General features: G+C 40.0%; 2 protein-coding genes across 4 annotated transcripts; one reads left to right on the plus strand and one right to left on the minus strand.

Moving 5' to 3' along the window:
- Positions 1 to 1589: 1589 nt before the first annotated feature.
- Positions 1590 to 8841, plus strand: tmem161a (transmembrane protein 161A). Its single transcript, XM_044198876.1, has 11 exons — positions 1590 to 1746; positions 2312 to 2415; positions 2505 to 2588; positions 2848 to 2939; positions 3166 to 3322; positions 3645 to 3860; positions 4020 to 4163; positions 4269 to 4382; positions 4537 to 4711; positions 4867 to 4963; positions 5654 to 8841. The coding sequence occupies exons 1-11, from the start codon at positions 1744 to 1746 to the stop codon at positions 5956 to 5958; spliced, it is 1491 nt and encodes a 496-aa protein (XP_044054811.1). The 5' UTR covers positions 1590 to 1743; the 3' UTR covers positions 5959 to 8841.
- Positions 8842 to 10276: 1435 nt separating this feature from the next.
- On the minus strand, positions 10277 to 23101 carry mef2b (myocyte enhancer factor 2b). Of its 3 annotated transcripts, none has more exons than XM_044198879.1 (9): positions 22945 to 23101; positions 18472 to 18552; positions 16924 to 17127; positions 16574 to 16702; positions 16176 to 16365; positions 14712 to 14860; positions 14422 to 14536; positions 13685 to 13796; positions 10277 to 12840 (listed from the first exon to the last, which is right to left on the minus strand). In XM_044198879.1, exons 2-9 carry the CDS (start codon positions 18523 to 18525, stop codon positions 12528 to 12530), a joined length of 1266 nt encoding a protein of 421 aa, XP_044054814.1. In that variant the 5' UTR covers positions 18526 to 18552; positions 22945 to 23101; the 3' UTR covers positions 10277 to 12527. The 3 variants fall into 3 exon arrangements, with proteins under 3 accessions (XP_044054814.1, XP_044054812.1, XP_044054813.1); XM_044198877.1 differs by having other exon boundaries at positions 22888 to 23101; XM_044198878.1 differs by having other exon boundaries at positions 22784 to 23101.
- Positions 23102 to 25884: the final 2783 nt, after the last annotated feature.

Here is a 25884-nt window from a genome sequence, read left to right on the forward strand (position 1 = left end):
CATACGGGCCTCTGCTTTCCAGAGGATGAGCTGACATTATAATGCATGTACAGGCCAGTGTGTGTGTGTAGGTGCGTGTGTGTGTGTGTGTGTGTGTGTGTGTGTGTGTGTGTGTGTGTGTGTGTGTGTGGACAATCGTTCTCGTCCTGAGTGACCAAGCATACCACACCTGGAGGATGCATCAATGCTCCCAGAGCTGTCGTCCTTGTACCAAAATATTCCCCAAACGCCTCCTGGTTTATAATAATCTGAAGCTCAGAGATCATACAACATAATACAGCAACAAATCACAATGATATAAACTTTGTCTACAGTTTTGAAGATAACCATGGTGGTATTATAGGGTATTTCCTTATTCTTATCCATCTAAATGGAAAAATAATACTTTACTTCATGATTACATCAAAACGTGTGCCCCCTTCCCCTCTCCCCGTCCCTGGTGTCTGTGTGCTTTAATGCCAAAGTAGGGAGTAAGAGGAGCATATCTGAGACTTTAAGCTTCAGCATTTGCATAATGTTTGTTTCCATCCAATGAAATGTTAAGATACATGATGGTGGAAGCATGAAACATGGAGATTATCATTAGGAGGATCTCACAGAGGTGTTCAGGGGTATTGAGGAAGAACAAGGAACTAAGAGGGATACAATTTTACATTTTAATTAGAGATGAGGAGTGGGAGCATGTTGGTGAAATTAAAACTGCTCTACTGTATACCCTAATAGGATACATATAGGCTACTTTATTTTATGTTTTGTTTATTTGGAAAAGAATATGTCTTAACTACACACTTGTCTGCTCAGTATTTTTCAGACAACTTTTGTATGTCCAACAGTAATATTATGGGAAAAAATATGTATTTTAATAACATTTTAAATATAATAACAAGCCATCGAAAGCACTGTTCCTCTGTGGCTGCTATGATGCCTTCATGAACATCGGAATACTTGGTATGATGAGTGAATATTGAGGCGGAGGACAGCCGAACTTTTAGATGTCACTGTTAGTTGACGTGTAAACGATTTCAATAAAGCTGTAGAGGGAACACATTGAGTCAGTCACTCTGAATGCAATGTTTCCTGCATTTACATTTATATCAATCTTGCAAATAAACATTATTATGAAACTGGTTATCAGGCTTTCGAAAAATGATAAATGATATATCCAATGCAGTAATATTAATACACTAATGCCAATTAAAATCACATTTGATTGTCATTAATAGAGGCCTTATACTTTAAGATAAATAAAAGTAACTTAAGTCGACACATTTTAGCAGTAGCTTTCAAACGTAACAAGAGGTACCTTTCAGAAAAGTGACATTTTTACATGTTAACCTGACAGCAGTAGATGTTGCTGCATCTAACTGCGTCAAAAACTATACTGCGTAGTTTAACATTTTATCTTACCTCGTGTTTTCAATGTGAAATAGGCCTAAATATATTCGACAGTCAAGATACAAGTATCTTTAATAATTACAATACTTCAGTAATGCTGATGTTCTTTACTTCCCACCTCTGAGCAGAAGCAGCAGTAACAGCGGTTGTCGTGCTTACAGAAATTACAAGGTTCCGAATTTAAAAAGCTTTCGAGGAGCACCTGAAGGCAGCGCGCGACCCCACTAATACATCCGGGACATTCAGCAGTTTCACATGTCAGTTGCTTCAGCAGCTGTCAAGACTTTCCTGCATGTGAAGAAGCTGCGGCAGTTACCCTGGTTCTAACCACATCTTTCGAGAGTAGAGATGGTAATTTAATTCACACCCCAGTACACCTGTCTTAACAGCCTGCTGTAAAAATCGCCAGTGAGCTCATTTTGCTTGTATTGGTTGCTATGAGAGCTAGTGTGCTAATGCTAGCTAGCTAACGCTTGCAGCAGCACTGACAGGTGGTGAAGTTTAGCTAAATTTAGCACGATAGCCATTTGCTAACTTTCATTCATTTTGCAGGGGCTTTCAACACATCCTATGTTTAACGTAGAACTTAATTCATCTCTTGCTGCTGTTAACGTTAGCTTTTTAACATGGTATGTAACTTAGCGTCTACCGCAGCCTGTGATATGCGAACTTGCTCACCTTAGGTGTAGCAAGAACTACCTGTTCTTGAAACTTGATTAGATCTTGTATGCCGAGTCAACATGAAATGCTGTCTTGACTGACTGCCACAGTTGTAGACAGGGCACTCCTGCTCTCTGACCGTCTGCGATGCATTACTTACTGACACATAACGTTAACTGTTTTCATGTGCAAGATGGGAGTTTCAGAGTTGGATCTCATACTTATACATATAACATGGGTGTGTTTTCTCTGACAGGCGTTGATGGGAATTCAGCTGGTGGTCAGCTTGCTGGCTGCAAGCATAATGCAGAGGATGGCTCCACATTGCTCATTTGCACGCTGGCTCCTCTGCAATGGCAGGTATTGTCACCCTTACAATCAGGTTATACATTAAACACATAATGTGCCTTGCACTGTTTACATACAGACGTGCCTCTCATTACTTCTAGTTTGTTCCGGTTCAAACACCCGTCAGAAGGAGAGCTGTGTGCGCTGGCGGGGAAGCAGATGCCCAAACAGACCAGGAGAGACAGGTGGGAGTTGGGGGAGGGTCTGTTACTGCAGAAAAGAGTCACATCAAAGTAAAGCCACCTAGAGGAAGAAACTGCCTTGAAAAAAAAAATCTAATTTATAGATATTTGCACTCTCTGAAATAAAGCTACAGAGTTTTACCTGTTAGTGTCAATACTGTACTGTCTGAGTGAAAAAATGGCTACTCCAAACAAGCTGGTCTTTGTCTCTGTTTTTCTTTGTTTTTAATATGGTCATGTGTCGTCTTTGTTTGATTTCTAGGAGACAGAATGGGGAGAGCAAGCCTCTCACTGTGCCCAAAGACATCGACCTTCACCTGGAGAAAGCTCCGGTCAACGCCATGGACGCTCTTGGTAAAACAAACATTCCTTTATCTACACCACAACGGCGTTGTGAAAGTACAAATGCGGCTCAAGCTCAGCTGTTGACTCACAACTGACCCACCATGCATTTACAGTATTTACATTGTTTTCTAGTCCCCACCTCAAAACAATGTATGGATAATAGTTTTAATTAACATATAGAGCACAAAATAATCTTCTGAGCCTATTCATGTTTTTTTTTTGTTTCTACTTTCAGTGCTGCGTTTTTTCCTGGAGTACCAGTGGCTGGTAGATTTTGCAGTCTATGCAATGGGTGTCTACCTGTTCACTGAGTGTTACTACACTGTTGTAGATGCCAGCAAAGAGGTCAATATCGGAGCTATCTGGTGTGTCCTGACTGTTCTCTTCAGTCTGTATCCTTCAACTGTAACGTCACTTTATGTTATGACAGATAAGTCTGTTATCAGTACTGATCCTACAAAACATAATTCTTATTCTACAGCTGCAGTCTAACCTTTTGCATGATCACTTAACAAACATGATGAAGCATCTCGTCACAGTTACAAAATTGTTAAAACATGTTATTTTCAGGATGTATGCTAGTAGTAAAAAGTTAAATAAAAATACTTTTGATTTTATTTTATTTTTTTAAACTAGTGAAGTACCATCACTAAGATATATGGATGGATGCTACTTTTTCCTCTTGGTTGTTTTCATTTAACCCGCAACCCTCAGAAAGACCCTTCACACTCTGATGAGCCACTACTTCCGCTCTGAAGAAGGAGGCGAGCGCTCGGTGTGCCTTGCCTTTGGCTTTCTGTCTCTGCTCGTGGCCATGCTGGTGCTGGTGGTCCGAGAGGACTACCTGGAGTTCGGCCTGGAGTCAGGCTTTTCCAACCTCTTTGACAACTTGGAAGTCTTTGCCAAACAGCAGGGCTTTGCTGACTGGTCGTAAGTATCTGTCCCTGCAAAGACAACGTGTTGCTTTAATATTGACTGACAACGCATTAAGAGACACCACCTTGGTTAAGTACTGTGCATCAGCCAGTAACAGACTTTACTTGACAAATATCTGTGCCAACCTTTGGATGTTGTTTTGACTCCCTTCAGAATCCCAGTGACCAAGCTAACAGTGAAGCTGGGTCTGGCTGCTGTCTGTGCTTACATTGGCGCTCTCCTGGCCTTCCCTGGACTGCGAATGGCTCAGACTCATCTAGATGCTGTACAGATGAACTCAGACAGCCCACTCATCCAGTAAGAACTGATAAATACTCCAACAAGCAACGTATTCCGTGCCTTATTAAAAACATTACATTAGCAGTATTTAGCTCTCTTAGATGTCCCTAATGTTTCCTGCAGGATTCTGCTGCACATGAGTTTCCTGTCTCCAGTTATTGTGTTGGTTCTATGGGTAAAACCTATTGCAAGGGACTTCCTGGTCAATGCACCAATGGGGAAGACCTCTGTCACAATGTGAGTGCACATACATATTTGCTTATTTTATCCACTACAGCTAATCTCTGACAGAAACAATGGCCAGTAATGCAAGATGTCTTTCAAATGGCATATAGTTGGCTCTTGGCCAGTCCTGACTTTTTCTGATCCACTCATAATCTCACACTTGCAGAGTTTCCAGTGCAGCATTTGACAGCATGCGCCTGTGGATCATCGTGGTGTTGTGTGTGCTGCGGCTCGGACTGACTCGTTACCACATGCAGGCCTACCTCAATCTGGCTCAGAAGTGGGTGGAGCAGATGAAGAAGGAGGCGGGACGTATCGCTGCGATTGACATTCAAAGGAAGGTTAGATATTTGAACAATGAAGGGTTGAATTTTAGCTCATAACCTTTAAATTCAGAAATGTTTACATAAAGAGAAGGTTTACTGGGCAAAGGAAAAGTGAAAACTCCCTAACTGCATGAGCAGTGTTAACTGAGAATAAATGTGCTGTTTTTCAGGTCACTCGTATCTTTTGCTACTTGACTGTAGTTACTCTACAGTATCTGCTTCCTATTCTTCTCATCCTCTTCTCCACACTGGCACTCAAGGCATTAGGTTAGTAAAATACCCCCACCACCACCACCACCATCACGACCACTGCATTTGATCAAGAGTCCACACTTTATCTTTATGTGTTTTGTACTTTTTGTTTGTACTCCCAACCATCCAAATGTAGGAAATGTGTTTATTCACTCTCTTGCCAAGAGTTGGATGGAAAGCTTGATACCACTCTCGTATTCTTTCTGTTAAATATGAGGCTACAGCCAGGAGCTGGCTAGCTTAGCTTAGCAAAAGTCTGAATATCTGGGGGGAAACAGCTACTGCTTCAGACCAAAAAATAGTCCAGTATACAACCACCTGTAATTACACTTCACTTTTAGTATGGATTAAAGAAACAAGATATAACATGTTAATTAGTGAGCTTTAGAGGTGATTTGGTTACCTACAGAGTCAGGCTAGCTGTTTCTAACCTGGATAGCTAACTAGTTACTGTCTGTGGTCATATTTACCAGACAGATGTGGTTCAGAGTGGTAAAGCATATTTCCCAAGATGTCGAACTATTCCTGTAATGTCACATTGAGATATTTGCAGCTAAAGTGGAGTTAAATATTAGAAACATAGTAAATGTCAAGTTTTAGTGTCAGTGAAAAATAACAAGCAATGGTTTCTTTCAAGGACCCACTGTTTTACTTTTTCCTCACTGGTAAAATCTAAATATTGACTGATCTCTACCAATCTTGTAGGGGACTTCTCCTGGGCGACTGGTGCAGAGCAGCCCCCCGGGGTGACACCAGCACTGGTGATACCCACAGCAGCACCTGTGCTGCCCAGTGGTCTCGATGAAGATGAAGAGGGGATGGAAGACATGGAGGAGGACATCCAGGCCACAGTGGCACGCCTGTCAGAGGCCTTCGTAGCCCTGCGGTCCGTCCTCACTCCACTTTTCTTCCGAGGTTTCTTTGCCTTCCTCACGTGGTGGGTGGCTGCCTGCCAGGTCATCAGCTCCCTGTTTGGTATCTACTTCCACCAGTACCTTATGCAGAACTAACTGAGGAAAACAGTGCCATAGTGTTCTACCTTCAATGCAACTCCAGCCCTCAGCTGTTGTTTATGCTGTTGCAAGGGACGGCTACAGACAACAAAGGGGGCATTTCATTAAAATACACAACTACAGACAGAATGCACCTTGTTTTTGGCTGTAATAGGAGTTTTGATAAAGGTTTGTTAAGAGTAGACGGGCACTGTCTGTTCCAATATTGGCTACTTTGTTGCCCTTATGACTTTTTGTGACCAGCAGGCTACTGGTATCAATAACACAAATGTACAGAGAGAACTCGGGCCTGTGTCGCAAAGCAAGTTCATTTTAGTCTGGCGCGCTTTGGGTTACCTGGCTTCACTGAGTCAAACATTAGCAATTCTTAATGACTGGTATCACGAAGCTGGTTATCAACTGGCTCAGTGTAATTTTATATCATGGTAATGGTACATGTCGCCCTGATTTGCATAGCCCTCCTCAAATATATAGCAGAGATAAAAAGTGTTTCCCTTAGATTGACTGACTGCTTTTGGGGGGATATAACTGTCAAGGTTTATAGGCAAAACAATAGTTTTTTGTCATCATTATTAGCTTAAGCCTATGGCATTTTACACTGCATAAATTAGCCTAGCTGCTAACGGACTTTTCCTCTATAGTAATTTGTTAAACAATAGCTTAACAAAATACATATTATTTATACGTTTTCTTTCTCACCATTAAAAGTCACTGCATCTCCCAACAGAACACCATGGTTTTTCAGCGCTATATAACGTAACGAGTTGTCGTCAACTCGAGTAAAGTTCATTTAACCTGTCTCTGGTCTGCTTTGCTTTGCTCCACGCCCCCGCCCTCAGTGAGCAGAGCAGAGGAGAGGAGAGAAACTAGCGCGAATGTAAATGACAGCTCTCTCACTGAGCTTAAATGAAATAAGTGCACAATATTTTGTTTCTTTCTTTCAGGGGGGGAAACGGTATTGCAGAACCTCTACTGGTGGACACATTTCTACCGTCGCACGGTATATACCGTCATCACCTAAACCTAGTGCGTTCACGTTAAAGAGGCAGAATTTTTAATTACATGCAACATCAAAAGAAAAATGAGTGGAGTAATATGACACAGTGATACCCACAGGGAAATTAGATCGTAGTATCGTAGTACTAAAAGGTGATATTCAGTGAGGTGAAATATAATCACACAAGTAGAATAGGATAAGAAGCTATAGCAATAGGAGGAATAATTTCCAAATCTTCAAAGTAAGGCTTTAAGTAAGTGTAAGAATTAGACCTTTTTAGATATGTCTATCATTTTCAACATCTAGAAAATGTCATTTTGGTGACTTTTTGACTCATGGCGAACAAGCTGTTTTGAGTGATACACATAAAAACCGTTAAAGTAAGGCTCTTCCTGCTGCTGAAGCAGATAGGATAAGTACAGGTAGACAAAGAAGAAAAGAAATAAATGTCTGATAAGGTCTATCTGACCGATATGTTGCATTTATAATTCACAGAACTAATTAACAGTGAGTGCAATGATGTGCGCAATTACAGTAATAAGCAGCTATAATAGCCATTCATTAGGCTTTTAATGTGGTAAACTGTGTATTAAAAGTCCTGTTTTAAACCCGGAGTGGACACACGGCTGTACAAAATCCATTTATTTTATCTCATAATAAGCAGTAATTCTGCAGCTGTATAAAAATGTCTCTATTGCTCTCTTATTTGTCACTTTAATGTAATGTCAATGCTTTTGTCCCTTTCGGGATCCTGAAGAAGTGATAGGACGGTTTTGATCTTCTGAAGTAAACCTGCTCCGGAGCTGGTTAGCGTGGTGAACTACCCAGGTTGAAAGTGAGCCAGCTTTGTGATACTGGAAAACAAGAGCCCAAAGATATCCAGCTAACCCACTAATCTCGCTTTGTGATAACAGGGCCCTGGTCATCTTCCAGCTACTTCAGCGGAACATTTTTCTGCAACTTTTCAGATGTATCTGTGCCAGTGTTACCTGAATTGTTCTGAATAGAACATTGTTAAATGCTGCATATAAGATGTTTAATTGGTACCAGGGTAAGTATTAGTACTTAATCCCTGTATAGATAAGATGTTTTATTTTTGTGAGGGACTCTTTGTGCCCCTTAAGGAACCGATTCAAGAGTGCTAAATGGTTTTTGTTATCTTTTTCTGCTTGCAAATAAGTAGTAAAGCTCAAATCCGTCCTATTGAATTAAACGCAGCTGAAGGTGAATCAAAACTGTGGCTGTGTATTAGCCCAGAACTGGTGGGCTGTTGCTTTTATCTAAAGAGTTTCCTTCAGAATTCCTAAGTGCCTGGGAGCTCAGGGATTTTGAGTGGATTTTAAAATCTCCTTTCTGCCTGATTATTTAGAATGAATAGATTCTGTTGATAGATAAAATGAACACTCCAAACACATTTCTGTTTTTTCCTTTTATTTTCAAACACTAGTCACAGGCAGCATTTTTATTTGCAGTGTCTTAATTAGCTACATCAGTTTTTAGTTGTATTTTCTTTGTTGCTGTTTTTATAGCCAGCCGGTCATGTCCATGTAAGATTAATCAAAGCCCACTCAGAATATGTTTTGCACCAGGGGATTTTATTTATTTATTTATGATACATTGCCTCAAATAACGTTTGTTATTTAGAAATGATACAGATGCTGCATTTCTGTACATTTTTGTATTCTGTTTGTGGCAGTTTTTGATTTTCTGTGTGTGTTTTTTAGATAGTGTATTTAAATTGAATGCTCTGAAAGCATACTGTGAAGACCATATGAAAATGTTGCTTTTTGAGATCTTCTGAATGCATGGTGTGCAAACTTCTGGCTGTAACCTGAATATTTTGTTTGTGTGGCTCAATAAAACATTTATTATTTTCAGTCTCATGTCAGTTTGATGCTCTCACTTAATTCTGCTTTCCCTCGAGGAGCGTGGGAGATGCTTGCAGGAAAATACTTTTAAAAATCTGTGCTCCAGTTGACAAAAGACATCATGCATGATAATGGATTGTCTCGCCGCTGTGCTGGGTCCTGATCTCTGACCCCCAACCTCCTGAGAAGATCTTTCTTTAATCACTGATAATTACTATGAACCTGATGCCCCTCAAGAGTCTGGGAAGAAATATTGTTTGTGGATGCTCAACTTGGCCAAAGGAACTGTTATATTTCCTGGAAATCTTCCAAATCCTCTCCATTTTGTCAGTGCAGCCTAAAAACATTCAAACCAGATGTATAAGCTTTATGCAATTATCAGCACATTCATTTACATGCCAGTCGTTTAACAACAGTTAAGGAACGTGACCTTTCACCAGAGCGACACTGGAGAGGCTCTCTGTCTGAAAGTCGACATGATTTATTGGTGATATCGTTTGACTTCCACATCCAATCAAAAGCCACAAAGATTCTCCAATTTAGGGAGGGACGGCCACCTCGCTGTCTTTTTATGTGCAGTGGGACGTGCTTCACTGGAGGATATCAACAATCACAAAGTCACTGCGAAGTGAAGACATTTAGGAGGGTCAGTCATCACAGATTTTATGGCTGTTTGGGATTTAGCATTGGGGTCAATAGTATTACATTTTCCTCTTGGCAATGATTAAAGACATTTTCCAGGGAAAATGTTTATTTTATTGTTAGATGACATGATTGAGGAGTACAATTTGAGCATTGTAGTTCCACATTTGGAAGAAATATCCTCACCTAGTATAATCTGTGGAGCTGTGTTCCTCTCCGAGCCTGTGACAGGTCTGTGAGAGCGTCCGGCCTAACGAACTGAAAGCTGACAAGGTTGACATATCTATATAATCACATTAATTATGTGCATCTGTGCTGGAGGCCTCAGGCCCCCTCAGTCTGATCTGTGGACTGCAGCTGGCCATGACTGGCTGTGGTTGCTATAGAAACCTGTGTGAGTGTGTGTGTGTGTGTGTGTGTGTGTGTGTGTGTGCGCGCACGTGTGTGTGCAGGACTCAGACATGCCCTACAGACTGGGCCGGCCTGGTCTCAGGGGAGCAGACCAGACATGACCCCAGTGAGATTCTCTTTTCAGGGGGAGAGACGACAGAGATGGACTGGGGCTCGTCTCCTGCTTTCAGTTGAAATGCTCCATAGTGGTGGCATAAGGAAACGTTCTGGTGTGGTTACTGTAGCCTTTTCGTGCTGCATGTATGTTTTGAAGACCAAAAGGTCTCCAGGTCTTTAAGTGGTCCATTCTTGTTCCTCTCGTTTAGTGGCTGCGTAGTGAGCTGCCTGACAGGGGCCAGACATGATAATGAGGGAGTGTGTGTGTTCAAAAGATGGAACGAAGGTGAATAAGACCAAATAAATGGACACATGAAAGCTTTATAGCTACACAGCGGACAGCATTTTATCTGTCTTCAGACTGAATGTACATGAAAAAAACCCGGTGGAAACAGAATAAAAAAAATTTCATTTCTTTCAAAAGAAAGATAATAAACTAAATGTCCTTTGTAGAAAGAAAAAAGCAGGCCAGGGCAGGCCAGGGCAAACATACAAATCAAACTGTTTTTTTATTTAAAAGGAATCACAACAAATGTCAAATAAAAATCTATCTCTGTTCTGCTAGTGAAGCATTCAACAAACATATAATAACTCAACCCAAAACATCAGAATACTGATAATTTAGTTTTTCATGCTGCTATTAATCCACATAACTGCATAAAAAATGAAAAAAAGAGCTAATTCCACAGCAGCACTTGAAGACCTCCACCAGCCGGCTCACTGAATCTCTGCAGAGTTTGTCATGATTTATTTGTTAAATGTCTTCAGGGTGAAGCACTGAACCTGTGTCTTGTCACAGAGATTCATTAGATAATTAATCACCAATAGTTTAGGCTGGTCTTCCCTGCTCTGCACTCTCTCATTCAAAATTTTGTGAAATAAGATGTCCCCTTGTGGACAATAAGTGGAAATTCATTCAAAACCGAATTCTGAGTACATTTTGTCAGAACAAAAGTTGAATATGTAAAACTAAAACACACAGAAATCCAATGCACAAAAATACAGTGCAAAGTACATTTACAGATATAATGAAAACCAAACATTCCTCAATAAAAAAAATGTAATTTGTGTTTTTTATGAAATATCCATGAATATTTAGACTCATTCATTGCACAGTGTCTCATATATTTGTAAATACCATAAGACAGTAATGTCATTAATAATATCTACAATATGCAGTTACTAAATGAAGCCTCAAATGAAGAAAATAATTGATACCATTTTTATATCACTTAAATGAAATTAGACCCAATATAGACAAACACATAATGTCTTTGGCTGTTGCAGTATTTGATTGCAATGCATAGGGACAATATTTAAACACTTTGGTCTTTAGTTGAAGTAGACTGCCACAACTTTCATTATTGATCGCGTAAAGTAAAAAGAAGAACTAGCATTATTTGGAGGAATAACACAACTAAAGCTTAGCTTATCCACAATTATAGTCTTACAAGCACACATAGAAATAAGTCAGTTTTTAAATTTTCTAAAGAAGCCATCATCCAAGTCCCTGAGACACACTAATGCCCAGGATTTCTAAAGGATAGATTCACATTTGTTCAAGTCTGTCTGAAAACAATACCCATATGTCCAAATGTACATTGAAACAGTTTTTGGTTTGCTGTAATTGTTCTTCCTGTCCATGCTGGCCCTGAAGAGATCCCCTGCTTAATGTGATTCCAATGTACAGTATGAGATGGGGGACAAAATTCACAGTCCTCATTCTCTGTAAAACTGCATCCTAATAATAATAATAATATGAGGCTTCAGCAGTCTGAGTCAGATAAATCAAGTTACAGTATTTTTAGTAGAAAACCCCCTCGTTGGGTTACTCTGTAAAGTGGTAAAGATACCAACTTGATTTCACTACCTCAGACTGCTGAAGCCTCCTATTAGCTGAATTTTAGACTGCACAGAATAAAGACTGTGGATTTCTTATATTAGAATTGCATTATGAAGGGATCTCTTCACGGCCTGTATGGACAGGAGGAACAATTGCAGCAAACAAAAACTATTTGTACATACGGGCAAGTATTGTTCTAAGACAGACTTGGAAAAATGTGAACTTATCCTTTAAAATATCCCAGTGTATTTCAAAAAAGGCCAAGGCTCCAGTGACAGGTGATTATCTAACTGGTTTTATGTGGGGAGACCATGTCACTGATTTGGGGCTAAAGGCTAAGCCGGTTTTGCAGAAATTCAGCTGGTCCACGATGTGCTGCCGTAGCTAACTTCAACAAAGTCACAGAACAAAACTAACACATTTCAAATTGTATTTTTGCTCCACACAGAAAACTAAACCTAACCAAACAAAAAGCAAATGTCTGTATGCATCTGTCTCCTCATGGGATCAATCAAGTGATGCAGAGAAAATTCAGGAGAGACCAGCTCTGTGTGAGGAGACAAAGAGAGGCGTTCCTCTCTGGGATGATGGGGACAAATCGACCCCATCTCGCTATCTTCTGTGTTATACTGTGTGTGTGTGTGTGTGTGGGTGTTTTGATGGAAGATAGTTGATTGAATGGGAGATGGTGTTAGATGGCAGCAGCCAGCTATCTCTGCCACCCATCACTTATTTGTAACTGCCTGAGCGGCTGCCCTCCTTCCTCTTCGTCTTGCGGGTAGCCAGCTTTGGGAAACTCCTTCGTCTCATTGGCTGGACGGGCTTCTGGAGGGGTAAGGCGAGCCGAATCGGGGTTGCTCATCGGAGAGTGCTGCCTGAGGTGGTGTAGAGGAGGGGAGGTGGGCGAGGACATGTGCTCAGGAGAGCTACGCTCCGATTTGATGCTGAGGTTGAGGGAGGGCAGATGCGGAGAGGTTGAGGAGCAAGATTGGGAGGGGAAGGAGCACCCTCCACTGGACATCCTACAAACAACAAGGGGAAAGACAAAAGAAATGTCTGAGTTTGAACATCACCAATTCTGCAAATTTTGTCTTAAGTGCATCAGCTGCAGCATGATGGCAACTGTTCGCAAAAGTGGTATTTGAAATATACCCAGCATCATGGATTAAACAGTTACTACAAGGATACTACTATTCCCTACATATAAACAACAATAAGCGAAATAAAACCAGTAGATGAACCAGACGTAACACAAGAACATACATGAATGTGTGATTCCATGTTTTATGGAGAAAATTAAATTAAAAATCCAGTGACAGTTCACTTCAACACGGCTAAACACAGTCTTTCCACACTCAAATATTACTGGTAAGTTTTCATCATTTATGTATTTATGATGTATTTACATATTTATTTTCAATTTAATATTATTGTTTTTTATTTCTCTCATTTTCTTTGTTTTTACTTTATATTCTTCTTCAAACTTTTTAGCAATCTATTTATTTTTTACTCCATTTCTTTTGATTATATAGTTTTTTTCATATTGTTGTTTTTTTCTTTTTTGTTGTTCGGTCCAACTGTTTATCATATTGTTTTGTATTCCAGTTGTTGACACCTGTTGTCAATGATAAAGTCACTGTCTTCTAAGGCCACATATATTGTGGCTGTGTGCTGATGGGCCATCATTTTATGATTTTTTGTTAGTGCTCTTTTGCGCCTGAAGATCTGATTGATCGAAACGTTACACAGCAAGAGTGAATAAAAAAAACATTGCTGGAGCAAAGAACAGTGTGCGGATTCAACTTTCTGCCACGATTCCATATTTTATCCACACAGAGGTACCATATTATGCATTAATATCCTTACCCTGGGCTTATATGAGGCCCATGGGGCTCATGAGGTGGCTGTGCTGGCTGCCAGGGGTTCACTGCTTCTCGTTGTAGACTAACAGGGTGATAAAAACTAGGTTGACTGTACTCTGGAAAAAAAGAAAAGACGTGGATATAAATTAAAAGATGAAAAAAGACACGATGGATTTTAATAAATCAGAATCAGTGAATGATAGGATAGATCATGCACTATAAGACGATAGTTCGACATTTTTTGGAAATACACTTATTCACTTTCTTGCTGAGAGTTACATGAGAAGATCAATACCAATCTTATGTCTCTACTAGCTAAGCATGAAGCTATAGCCAGCAGCTGGCTAACTTAGTTTAGCACAAAGACTGGAAACAGCTAGCCTAGCTCTAAAACTCACTAATTAACATGTTATATCTTTTTTGCACCTTGGTTTTTGTAGGCCTATATGTGCTGGAAAGGCAGATTTTGTTTTCTTTGGACAGACCCAGGCTAGCTGTTTCCCCTTGTTTCCACTCTTTGTGCTAAGCTAAGCTAACCAGCTGCTGGCTGTAGATAATTTTTTAACAGACAGATACGGGAGTGGTATCAATCCTCTCATCCAAATCTCAGCAAGAAAGCAAATAAGCATATTTCCCAAAATGTTGAATTCTTTCTTTACATTTACTTTTACTCTTATTGAATTCAGGTTTTCTCTATTCACCCTAATCTACCATAGAATAGATGATACACAGCAGACGTACCAGAGGCTCCATGAGATGGGAGGCCGTAGCCACCCAAACTATGACCCAGCAGCCCTGCCTTGCCCATGGCTACCATGGAGCTGCCGCTGTGCAGGCCCTGGTACAAGACACCCCTCTGATGAACCAGGAGAGAAAAACAGCCAAACTAAAAATCTAAAGTTTGTAGTGATACAGTGACATAAACTGCATACATACTGCATAAAATATGAATGTCATATCTGTGAGATATGTGACTCTCTGACACTGAAACCTTTTAGTGCAGATCTCAGTGAATAGTAACAGCTACTTACAGCAGAGCTGTGGTGTGCACGTGTGGCCCCCATGCCCTGATTAGCAGCATCTCCCCGCAGGTTTTCACCGCCTAAGTTCAGAGGAGTAGGGCTTTTCATATCCAGAGCTCGATTCAGGTTGCCATGGGAGAACACGGAGTAGCCAATACCTACACAGTGAAAGAAAGGAGCAGGAAGTGAAAAGAGATGTGAGCTTGTTTCACTCACAGAAGACTAATTTATTCTCTGTGATACATTCTTCACCTCCCTCTGTTTCTGTGTAGTGTGATAAAAATGAACTTCTTCTTTTAGTTTGACCCTTCAATTAGCATCTGATCTTTATGGGACAATGAGCAGCTATCGTTTACAAGTTCATGTTAATGTTTGTTATATGTTCTGGTGTATTGACGATCTGACAGAATCCATTTTGAACTGATCGTAAACTAAAAATCAGTGCCAATTATTAGAAACACAGTTTATATTAACATTTTAAAATACTATGACTGTCAGTGATAAGTGTCTAATTACATCATAGTGCGTCCAAATAAAGAAATAAAGACTGTAAAAGAGGCTGACATGACTGGCAGGTGTGATGCATTCTGTACAGAAACCACAGAACTTGTTACAGCCACTGTCACACTGGTGGAGGGCCAGTTTCACAAAACAGGCCGACTGCATGTGTGGATTAGTACGCACACACATGCACGTACACACACGCTTCCTGTGAGTTCACAGCCAGCTGCACAAAAGGTTGACAGTAGACATGTGAATTTTACAGCAAGCATTTAGCAAGACCCTAGAAGAGTGTTTAATGGATTTTCACGCCAAATGTTTTGCATCTATTTTTAAGCAGGAAAAATGTTCATTGCTCTATATTTCAAACATACGCTAACAAATGGTAATATTCTGTGACACATTGCCAATTTGTAAATGGACAGTTGTGAATTGCTGATGTCTTCAATACCATTAAATTTTATTATTTAATATTTTCCATTCAGTGAAGAGTTTTAATTTAATGCCAGCAATCATCTCATAGTAAGAGTCACATTTTTCGAATTGTGTACATTTCATTTTGCAGTGAAACTCTTTTAATGGCACAGAGTCTCTGAGGAGTCAAATAGTGGTACTGTACATGAGTACAAAATACATTAATCACATAGAAGAAATTGGATGATTTAGGTAACTATTAAACTTTACTCCTCCTTGTCATAAAAAGTGCAATTTCTGGCTGCAATTATGGAATGTAGTACATAGTAATACACACATATATACATTATAATGATAATTATAGATTACTCTCCATAGTATGTACTGTAAAGTATGTGGAATCCACGGTCCCTTTGTCATCTGTTGGTCTTGAATTGACATGCTTTTGTGAAAATAGTCACAAACCAAATTCCTGTATATCCTGCAAATCACTTTCACTTTGTGATTAAAATGATTCTGGTAATGTTTCATTCAGTAGGACCGGCCGGTTCTGCTCACCTGAGTGTGGAGACGTGAACGCTGTGTGTGCATGTGGCGCAGCAGGGCTGGCAGAGCCCGGTCTGGATGTCAGAGATTTAAAGCCTGCAGGTCTGTGGGACGCCATGCTGGATCCAGAGGAGTTAGGGAAGCCGTTCTCACAGCCTGCAGACACTAGGAACTGGGCCTCCGGTGAGAGGAGTGATGGAGCCTGAAGAGCAAAATTCATGTATAGTAACAGCATAAGAATGGAAACAGTCCAAAAACTGTCAGGAAGTGAAGAAAAATTTGAGCTGTGAATTAGAAGAATTCACATTCAAACACATCAACTTCAGGTCATTTTGGCATGTGTGTGTGTGTTTGTGCTAATGCTTGTGCATGTGGTGAATGTGCAATAGCAGAAGTGTGTGTGGACTGACATAGATGCGCTGGCGAGCCACTGAGAGATCCATGCCCTCGCTGAGAGGATATTTGTCTGCGGCCACCTGCATGCTCTCCTCACTGTCGAGCTCTGAGGCATCGAGACCGAGGCCTTTCCTACGCAGAGTCTGATACAGAACAGAAAGTGTACATGGGAAATTACCCACAATGATAGCATCTACAGTATATCATTTCTTGTAAAAATTTGCAACCTGAAATTCATGTTCACACTTCCTGCTCTGAAATATTTTGTTTGTTTTATTTTTGAGTATTTTGTATTAACATATTATTTTGTTAATACTAAATCATGCTTCACTGTCATTTCCTTTAATGGCAACGTGGACAGTACCTCCAGTATGTCCGTGTTGGTGCGACTCTCATGTGGCTCGCTGTACTCTGTGTACTTGAGCAGCACTTTGTCCATGTCTGTGCTGGCGTACTGGAACAGACGGTTGGTGCTGTTGAAGATGATGAGAGCGATCTCACAGTCACACAGCACGCTCAGCTCATAGGCCTTCTTCATCAGACCAAACTTACGCTTGGTGAAAGTCACCTGTGACACGAAAAACATACAGAGGTTTAAAATTTTTGACCAACTTGGATTAGCTGCCACATACTCAGCCTGTTATTAGATTAATGTAGATTGATGATTACTGCTGTTTGAAAATAATGCTGCTAAAGGTAGAGTTGGAAAAAAAAACAATGCTTTTTTTTAAATGGAAAAGCATAACACACAAATCCAAACTGATTGCAAATACATATAAAACAGTGTTGGCAGTCAAGTATATTTATATAGTCAAAAATCACAAGTTTGCCCCAGAAGGCTTTGCAATCTGTACGGCATACAACACTGTCCACCTCAGACCTTCAATTCAGATATGGAAAAGCTCCCAAAACAAACCTTATCACCAAAGAATATTCAGTTCTATAGATCAGATATGAGAAACAAATCATATTTCCCAGCAGTCTGAGCAGAGTTTAATACGTTTTTCTTGATGTCTACACTGAATTCTTATGTGTACCGATTAACATATTAATTACGAGGTTACAAGCATGATGTGAACATTTCTCTCACATTGCTGTATTGCACTGGCATTACCTAGGTGGCGACTGAAGAATATATGTAACTTCTGACTGTAAATTGACGTCAAGATTATAATGTATAATCTGCGTTATAAGAGTCATCATCCAGCAAACTGATAAAACTTCCTCTATTGTAATGTCAAATATATCTTCTTTTTAGGCTTTAATCATATTTCTTCCGCTTATGTTGTGCTGTTAAAGTGCTCAGTCCACTTTGTTCAGTGTGAAACAGCATAAGTGCCATTACTGTCCTTTTGGCACTGAACAAAATCTCACTTTCACAGAATCGGCTCTGTCCTTCTGTCAAGAGAAAACTCTAATTTTCATAAAGTAAGTCACACAGTCCCCCAATGTTACATTTACACCCATTTGGCTCCAATTAGCCCTCGATATGCAAGTGAGAAAATGAAGTATGCATGCTACAATTATTGTGAAATGTAGCTTTGATCTCACTACTGTCTCTTATCATTCTAGATATCATAGTGTGATATTTCCTCCACAGTCTTGCAGTATTAAGAAATCAGGCCTACACACATTAGCCCCAGGAGCTATGTCCCTACCGCACAATGTACAAAACATATTTTTATATCCAAATCAGTACAACTATCACATTGCTCTCAGACTCTCAGCTATGACTATACAGTATGGGACAATTTTAGTCCTTTTAGCAACTTTTTGTTGCATCTCCTGCACTTTCTTTATGCTAAACATGAGGTACTAATGTCAATTTACCGTACCGTAAATATCACTGTAAAAAAGAAGTTGTAGTTTCGATTCTAACTGTATATAAATAAAATATTGCCTGCAGGCTCACCTGTCTATTCCTCTGGTCCAGAATACGAGAAATTTGTATTTTCTTTCTTCCCATTTTTTCTGCCGTCTGACACTCTGACACCTGTAAAAGAAAATATAACAATATTATAGCAGAATACAATATGTTGAAAATAAAAGTTGTGTGAAAAAGTCACATTTATACGCAGTGGCCACTGAACTAATGGTTTATTCTTGTGTATATGTATCTACATTTTACAATAACAACAGTACAAATATTCAATAATACTTCTCTTCCCGTTCATATAATTCTGGTGGGAAAATGTCATCCATTTAGTTTAAGTGACTCAAGTCCCTTCCCCCTTGGTAAGGGCAGGGTGTTTATTTTTACCACCATGAGGCGATGCGGTCTAAAGTTAGAGCGGCCCTTGCCGGGCCAGCAGTCCACACAGTCTGACACCCCCACCGTCTGGGTTACCCCTGGCCCAGCAGCACAGTGTTCGACTGCACCACACAGCCCCAAGAGACAGGGATAAAAATACAGTCGATAGCTCCTTTTAAAGGTTCAGCAGGCAATAGCTTAAACCAAACAGTAGAAGGAAAACGGTGTGTTTTTGAAAGATGGCTAGAGCTAAAAGCCACCCACTCCTCTCTCATGCACAGCCAGGTCAGAAAAAAAGGCAAGATTTGGAGGGGCAGAAGGCAAAGGCACGGATGGATTGTGGTTGGCTTGAGAATGTCCATTTTCAAAACTCACACCCGCTGTTTTTCTGTTTTTTCAAGGTCTAGAAAACCCGCTGCCCTGTCTGTGCCCCTGCAGGACCGTACAGAGCTGGACACTTTAGAGAAATGTTAATTATATAATTTTCACCCTTTGCATTATGGGAGACAGCCATGAAGTAACTTTGCTGCAAAACCATACAACACTAAATCAAATGTATACATAAATGTCCTCTATGTATGAGTAATCTCCATTTAACACTCCACTATCAGTCAAACAACTACATTAAGTGGTGGTCTGACTCCTGTGACCTGACCATACAGTGCTTCTCCAAAGCCCAGAGGAGTTTTCACTGGTTTTTCCCCTTAATACTGGACATGTATTGGACTTCTCTATATTTAGTTCCCTGTCCCTCCTGATGGTGCCTGAGCGGATGTGGCGCCTGTGTTCCCACGACCCCTAAAGTGCCCGCTGTCCCTCAATGTAAGCTTGGCACACAGGCATCTAGGGCATTTCTGGAGGAATCCACCTCTTTGCCCTCATTATTACCTTATAAAGTCCTGTGATGTCCACTGTACTGAATATGCTGCAGAGACAAGACACACCTCAACACCAACAGCTGCAGATGAACCCGTCTGCCATTGTCTCTACGGTATAACAGGGCACACTGCGGAGAAATAGCTCTTGCTCATAAGTAAAGGACCACAAAAAACAGCATTGGTCTGTCTAACTAACAACTTGACAAACCACAAAGAATTTAACTCAGGTCAGGCTGTTCTGTTTTTTGGACCAGAAGTGAGACAATTTAACCTCATATGAAGGCATGTTAATGGTGAGAAGAGAGGGAAGTGGGACAGGGCAGAAAGATCTTTATCACAGGGTTTTACAGAAAGTACCTCTCCTCTCAGATATAACCAACGACAACTATCACTGCCACAGACAGCCCTGTTAAAACACATGACTAGTTGGGTAAATATAACTACACCTCCAGTCAAACGGTATGGAGTTAGCTATAAAACCGTATGTGGTTTAGTAGGTTTGTCGAAGGCCTAAAGGCCGAGACAGGCAGGAAAAGCCTGGCTGTCCCTCAGACATCTGCTAATTCTGGATGTTTTCCCATATGACAACTGCCGTTTGAGGTCTGTGAATGCACCAGAGCTAGCCGAGCAGCACACACCTACTGCCTGTGACTTTTCATCTCTAAGGTCAACGCTCATCACTGAGAAAACATGGAAATTAAATGAATTAGGAGATCTTTAAAAAAGACAAAAATTCTTTATGTCGTCTACTAGTCCCAAAAATACTATCGCAAGATGTCAATGTAAAACAGAATCACTAGCGTCCTGTAATAGTGCAATAATTGCACACTTGCCCCTGGGTCTCAGGCTTCTATAGGGATAGACAGCACCTTTGTCAGATGCCTTCCCAGAGGCGAGACAGTGGAAAAAAGTGAGCACAGACACAGCACACAGTAGCATGCCCTGGGAGCTTCTGGCTAATCACTGGGGACCTCACTGGGACAACAATGCACATGCACAGAAAACTACAAGCTTATGCATCAACAGAAAAGATCATATGTTTGATCAGTTGTTGTGATGATACTCATTAATGTATCGCACTGGATGTTTTTCTTGCTGCAGTGAACTGTATGCATGAATGAGAAGGGGAAAATAAGTGGGGCATTTCTAGAGTATTGAGGGTTCTGCTTCAACGGTTTTCTTTCCATGAGTCATTCAGAGTATGATGGCTGGTAAATGTTTCAAAAATATGGTAAACACGTGTAAGAATATTAGCCAAAGAAGCTAATGGTGGCAAAGCAGATTCCGAGAACACCCAATTACATTTTCTCCGTCACACAGGTCCATTTGCAGTATTGGTTGTTAAATATGGCTAAATATAATGGCCAGATTAATCAGCGTTATCAGTTTTCCCAAGGGAATAAAAAAATATTGCAACAATAATCCATTTAGTTAACTCTCTTTATGTTTCTGCACCAGTGTCTTGCTGCTGCAATACATTTTTCATACTTTTCATTCGATCATGTAGTGATTATACAATAAAAAGCAATCAAAAGAGAAGCTGTACCTAGTATAGCTACTGCATTACTGAACACCAGCAATACTGCAGCGGTGTGAATGACAGCTAACCGAGCTGGTGCGCTGCCTTGTTTTCGTTGTTTTAGTCATTTTAGTCACTTCTGTGTTAGTCACATCCAAGTCCTGTGTTAAGATGGTAAAATGTGAAACCAGGCCCAAAACTGTCTCCAAAAATAGAAGACGGGCACCAAATTTAGTATGAACCAATACATAAATCCTCCCAAACCCAAGTTAAAAAGATTTTACTTTTTTTTTAAACTTTGAAATGTCACTGGCACAGTCTTACCCACTCAAATCAAACCCGAAATGTATTTTAAGAAGAGGAACTCCCTAGTGTAACTCTTCATTTGTCACTGAGGTTTGTGCGCAAAGCTAAAGAATAACATTTGTTGACATTAAAGCATCAGTATACCAGGATAAATACATGCGTGTTTTCTCCATGTGTGTCATCTTCAGGGGAGTCAGGCGGTTCATGCGCTCACCAGGCCTTTGCAGAGCAATGGTGAGGAAATATTTGTCTAATTTTAACAGGAGATAATTGAATTGCCTTGATATTTTTGATAGAGCCAGAATAGCAGTAGTACATGCAGACATGACTTAACATTTGATCTTTCCATGAACATAGAAAAAAAGTGTTTCATGACTTTACGAAGTTGTTTCCGAGATCCGAGAAAGTGAAGATGAGACACACCTTAATGGCAACAAAGGAAACTTCTTGTCTGCTCTGAATGACACAATGGCAGGCAGTAAATTTGTTACAAAAACAGCTTATCTATCTATCTATCTATCTATCTATCTATCTATCTATCTATCTATCTATCTATCTATCTATCTATCTATCTGTCTGTCTGTCTGTCTATCTGTATACCTGTCTGTCTATCTGTCTGTCTATCTGTATACCTGTCTGTCTGTCTGTCTGTCTGTCTGTCTGTCTCTCTACCTACCTATCTATCTATCTATCTATCTATCTATCTATCTATCTATCTATCTATCTATCTATCTATCTATCTATCTAATATTAAGTGACTAATTGTAATTTTGCTCCTCATATCTCATGAGGCAATAAAACTCGGGGAGGGGGTATGCTAATAATTATAACACAGAATAAATGTGGAAAAACTGAGCTGAGATGCTTCTTAAAGTCGAACCAGTCTAGGTTGAATGGACTCAAAGAGTCATGGGATGTGTCTACATCCAAAGGACGCGGATTCATTTTGCACAGCAAGCTATTCGGCGCTAAAAATAAAAACTGTAAAAATACATAGCTCAAAAATTTGTTTGAGGATAATTAGGCCTAATAAATTGCTGACGTCACTCAAAATACACCGTTTAAGAATAGCCTGTCTGTCCCCGAGTTGCCAAGCATCCCTGTCAAATATAGCCTCATCTATAGGCTGCTTTCAATAACACAGCAACAGGTACTTTACTCACAGCTGTGTCATAAATACTGCCACACAGCAAACTACATTTGCCTTATCAACAGGGATATTAAAAAACTACACGCACATCCTTCAAAAACAAAAAACATCTGATCTCACCTGCTTTCGATCTCTGTTCAACTCCGAGCTTCACCCGCTTGATCGAGAACCAATCAAACAGGAAAAGTCGCAGATAATAAAAAAAAAACCCGCAGATGTCTCACCGAGCAGAAGTCTTTTGCCTCGTGTCCTGGTCTCGGTGTAGATGTAGAGATATTCACCTGGTGCAGTAGTAGCGGATGGTTCAGGAGCGCTGCTTTCCAACAGCTGGCTGCTGCAGCCCGCCTCTCTCTATCACCATACACCGCCTCCTCAGCCGCGCCATTGGACACACTCCTCCGCCTCCCATCCGCCTTCAAACGCACCAGTCACTGAAGGCTGTCGGCAAGATCACAGCAGAAGTTACACTACATACACTTTGTGGGGTTTTTTTTTTTTTTTACTTAAAAATAACCGCATTACAGAGCAGGCACCATCCATTTGGTAAGACTGTGTCCCAAATATAATTTTTTAAAATAGATCTGATTTTGTGTAGAATAACGTCGCGGGGAGTTAGTGGAAAGTGCTGTCTTGTGATGTGCAATTTGCATATTTGTTTTTGAGAAAAACAGATAGTCTACAATATCCAAAAAAAAAACACAGTTATATGGCATTACATGACATTACAAAGTGTAAACCTGCAAATAAATGAAGACAGGCGGATTATTGTTGTGATTGCATTAAGACTGACAAAATAAGATTGAACCATTATTCATTTTAATGGAAATCACCTACAGCTACCTCTTGGGCCCTTGGAGGTTCCAGTTTGGGAAACCACCACTCCTTAGACTGGCATCAATGTTGATTTCCTAATAATGCCTTGACATTTCTTAAATAATAAATCCATAAGAAAGATTAGGGGGTTGTGGTGAAACTAAAATACTCTTGTCTTCTTTGGGATTTTTAACACTTGCTGTGAGTAATGCGGCTCTTCGACACTCAAAATGGGATTTTGTGATAATGATTGAATGATGTAAAATTAAACGATAAGGTGTTTGGTTTAGTGTTTAGTTTCTGTAGATGAAAGAGCTATGAAATCACTATGCTTACTGTATGTGAATGAACGTGGGTAGCCATAGAAAAAAAGAATTTACAGCATGCCCCAAAGCAGTGATTCCTCACCTTGTTTAGCTCCTACAAAGCAATATCGACTTGCGACCCCTTGTCAAAGGTTACATGAGTTGTGAGTAGTTCAGAGTAACTTTTCCCTTTTTGACCGTTTGACTTGAATATTCTTAGAGGCCCGAAGATATAAAACTATGCAGTAGAGTAAGGAAAAAAACAACGATTAGAGAAAAGGCTGAAAAACTAATGTAATTTTGTGCAACTGAACTTTGCTTTTTCTTCTTTCCTACCCTGATAATAATCTCATAACCCCATATGGGTCTCAGTTCCCAGGTTGGGAACCCTTGCACAAAAGACACATTCTTTTTTTTCACGATCTGAAAATCCCATACTAATTCTGGGTTTTATAAAGCTGCACTCTGTATACACTCTGTATGTGTGAAATTAGAGGAATTACACAGGGAATTTTATAGGAATTTTAAAGCAGTTGATTGCAGCATAGTTACAAAACAAATTTTTGCATCTCATTTCTCATTTTAATCTTTTCAATAATAGATCACTGGATCGATAATTTCTTGTTGTACTAAAGACAGGAGACTGTCTATATATATGTCTATATATATATATATATATATATATATATATATATATATATATATATATATATAGTTTTGGTGGGGTTTTATTTGTTTTTTTAAAAGCAGTTGTTCATTAAAGGTGCCTGCACATCAGGGTGGCCTTCTGGTTCAATAGGCCGTCTTTCAACCAACAGAAGCAGGTTCAGGTATTGGCAGGCATTCACTCTGCTGAAGTGTCCTTTGGCAATTCACGGAATCCCTACAGATTAATTAAGTGTCATATTTCTATATGTTTATTGTCTCAGTATCATCAGTATATGATCAGGTCACTGTTGCCTCTCCTCCTACAATCATGGCTAAATTCTGCTGTTGTTTAGTTTAGATCAGTCAAAATGTATTCCAGTTGAATTAAGTTAAACTGAACCATAACTATGGCTGTGAACACCTTTGCACATACAGGCCTATGGGTTAGACAAAATTACAGGAACACCTAGGCTATAATTACGTATATTATATATATTACAACACCACCACAAGTTACAGCCCCAAAAATGACCAAAGTTCAATCAACAACACTCTGATAGTCACATTTGACATAAGCCTTTAGAGGGGGACAGTATCTGTTGCAAGGTTGCTGTATTAGATTGCATTATATTGTACAGTTATAACTGGTATTGTGTTCACCCACTGTGCATATCAGATTTAAAAAAACACAAATTAACAAGTAATAAAACTACTGTATACAGTCTTTCTGGCTGAGTGACGTGTGTCCAAACTGCTACATAGTCCACTGTAGATTTGCTGTTATTATGCCTGTTTATTAACTATCCCTGGGTATCACTAATGGAAGTGAATGGGGTGACAGAGGTAAAGGAAAAAAGGGAGAAATTAAATGCTGAGAAGAGCAAAGCTAAGACACTAATGGAAAACAGACATGCTGTCAGCTTAATAGATATATTTAGAGGTAATAACTGAATCACTGCATGAGCTGCATTATTGACTATTTTTGGGATGTGACACAATGTACTCCTAAAAATAATATAGCGAGAATTTATTAGCACAGATCATCTGTGGAAGTGTAGACAACAACTCTGTTTCTCTCTGACACACACACACACACACACACAGGCAAACACATCAACACACAAGACACATAGAGCTACATACGCACAAACACACACAGTTTGAGATCCCTGAGAGGTAACTCAAACTGTGCATCTGATGCAATAGTTAGCAACATCCCTGCAGACTGCCACAGCCTACACCTCCAGGATTCACCTGCGTGGGTCCCATCAATCCGACAGAGAATAGTGCAAACCCCCACCTGTAAATACAGCAAGCTAATCACCTGCAGCTAAGAGGGACTTATATCTTTCCTCAGTGTGGTGTTTATGCAAGTGTATTCTTCATATTTTTATTCTAAACGCTGTGAGAGCTCCATCAAGCCGGAGACTGAGGGCTGAATTGCAACCACAGTTA

Source organism: Siniperca chuatsi, linkage group LG6, assembly GCF_020085105.1.
Source record: "Siniperca chuatsi isolate FFG_IHB_CAS linkage group LG6, ASM2008510v1, whole genome shotgun sequence".
Classification (NCBI taxonomy): domain Eukaryota; kingdom Metazoa; phylum Chordata; class Actinopteri; order Centrarchiformes; family Sinipercidae; genus Siniperca; species Siniperca chuatsi.

What these genes read in the sequence shown, in the direction of transcription:
- mef2b (XM_044198879.1), bottom strand. Translation starts at nt 18,525, where the DNA reads ATGGGAAGAAAGAAAATACAAATTTCTCGTATTCTGGACCAGAGGAAT. An exon ending in GTTCACGTCTCCACACTCAG is followed by an intron (nt 14,861 to 16,175) that starts GTGAGCAGAACC and finishes TTCACTGTGTAG; the next exon opens with GTATTGGCTACTCCGTGTTC. An exon ending in GGGCCTCATATAAGCCCAGG is followed by an intron (nt 12,841 to 13,684) that starts GTAAGGATATTA and finishes TGTTGTTTGTAG; the next exon opens with GATGTCCAGTGGAGGGTGCT.
- tmem161a (XM_044198876.1), top strand. An exon ending in TCAGACAGCCCACTCATCCA is followed by an intron (nt 4,164 to 4,268) that starts GTAAGAACTGAT and finishes TGTTTCCTGCAG; the next exon opens with GATTCTGCTGCACATGAGTT. An exon ending in GGGAAGACCTCTGTCACAAT is followed by an intron (nt 4,383 to 4,536) that starts GTGAGTGCACAT and finishes TCACACTTGCAG; the next exon opens with AGTTTCCAGTGCAGCATTTG.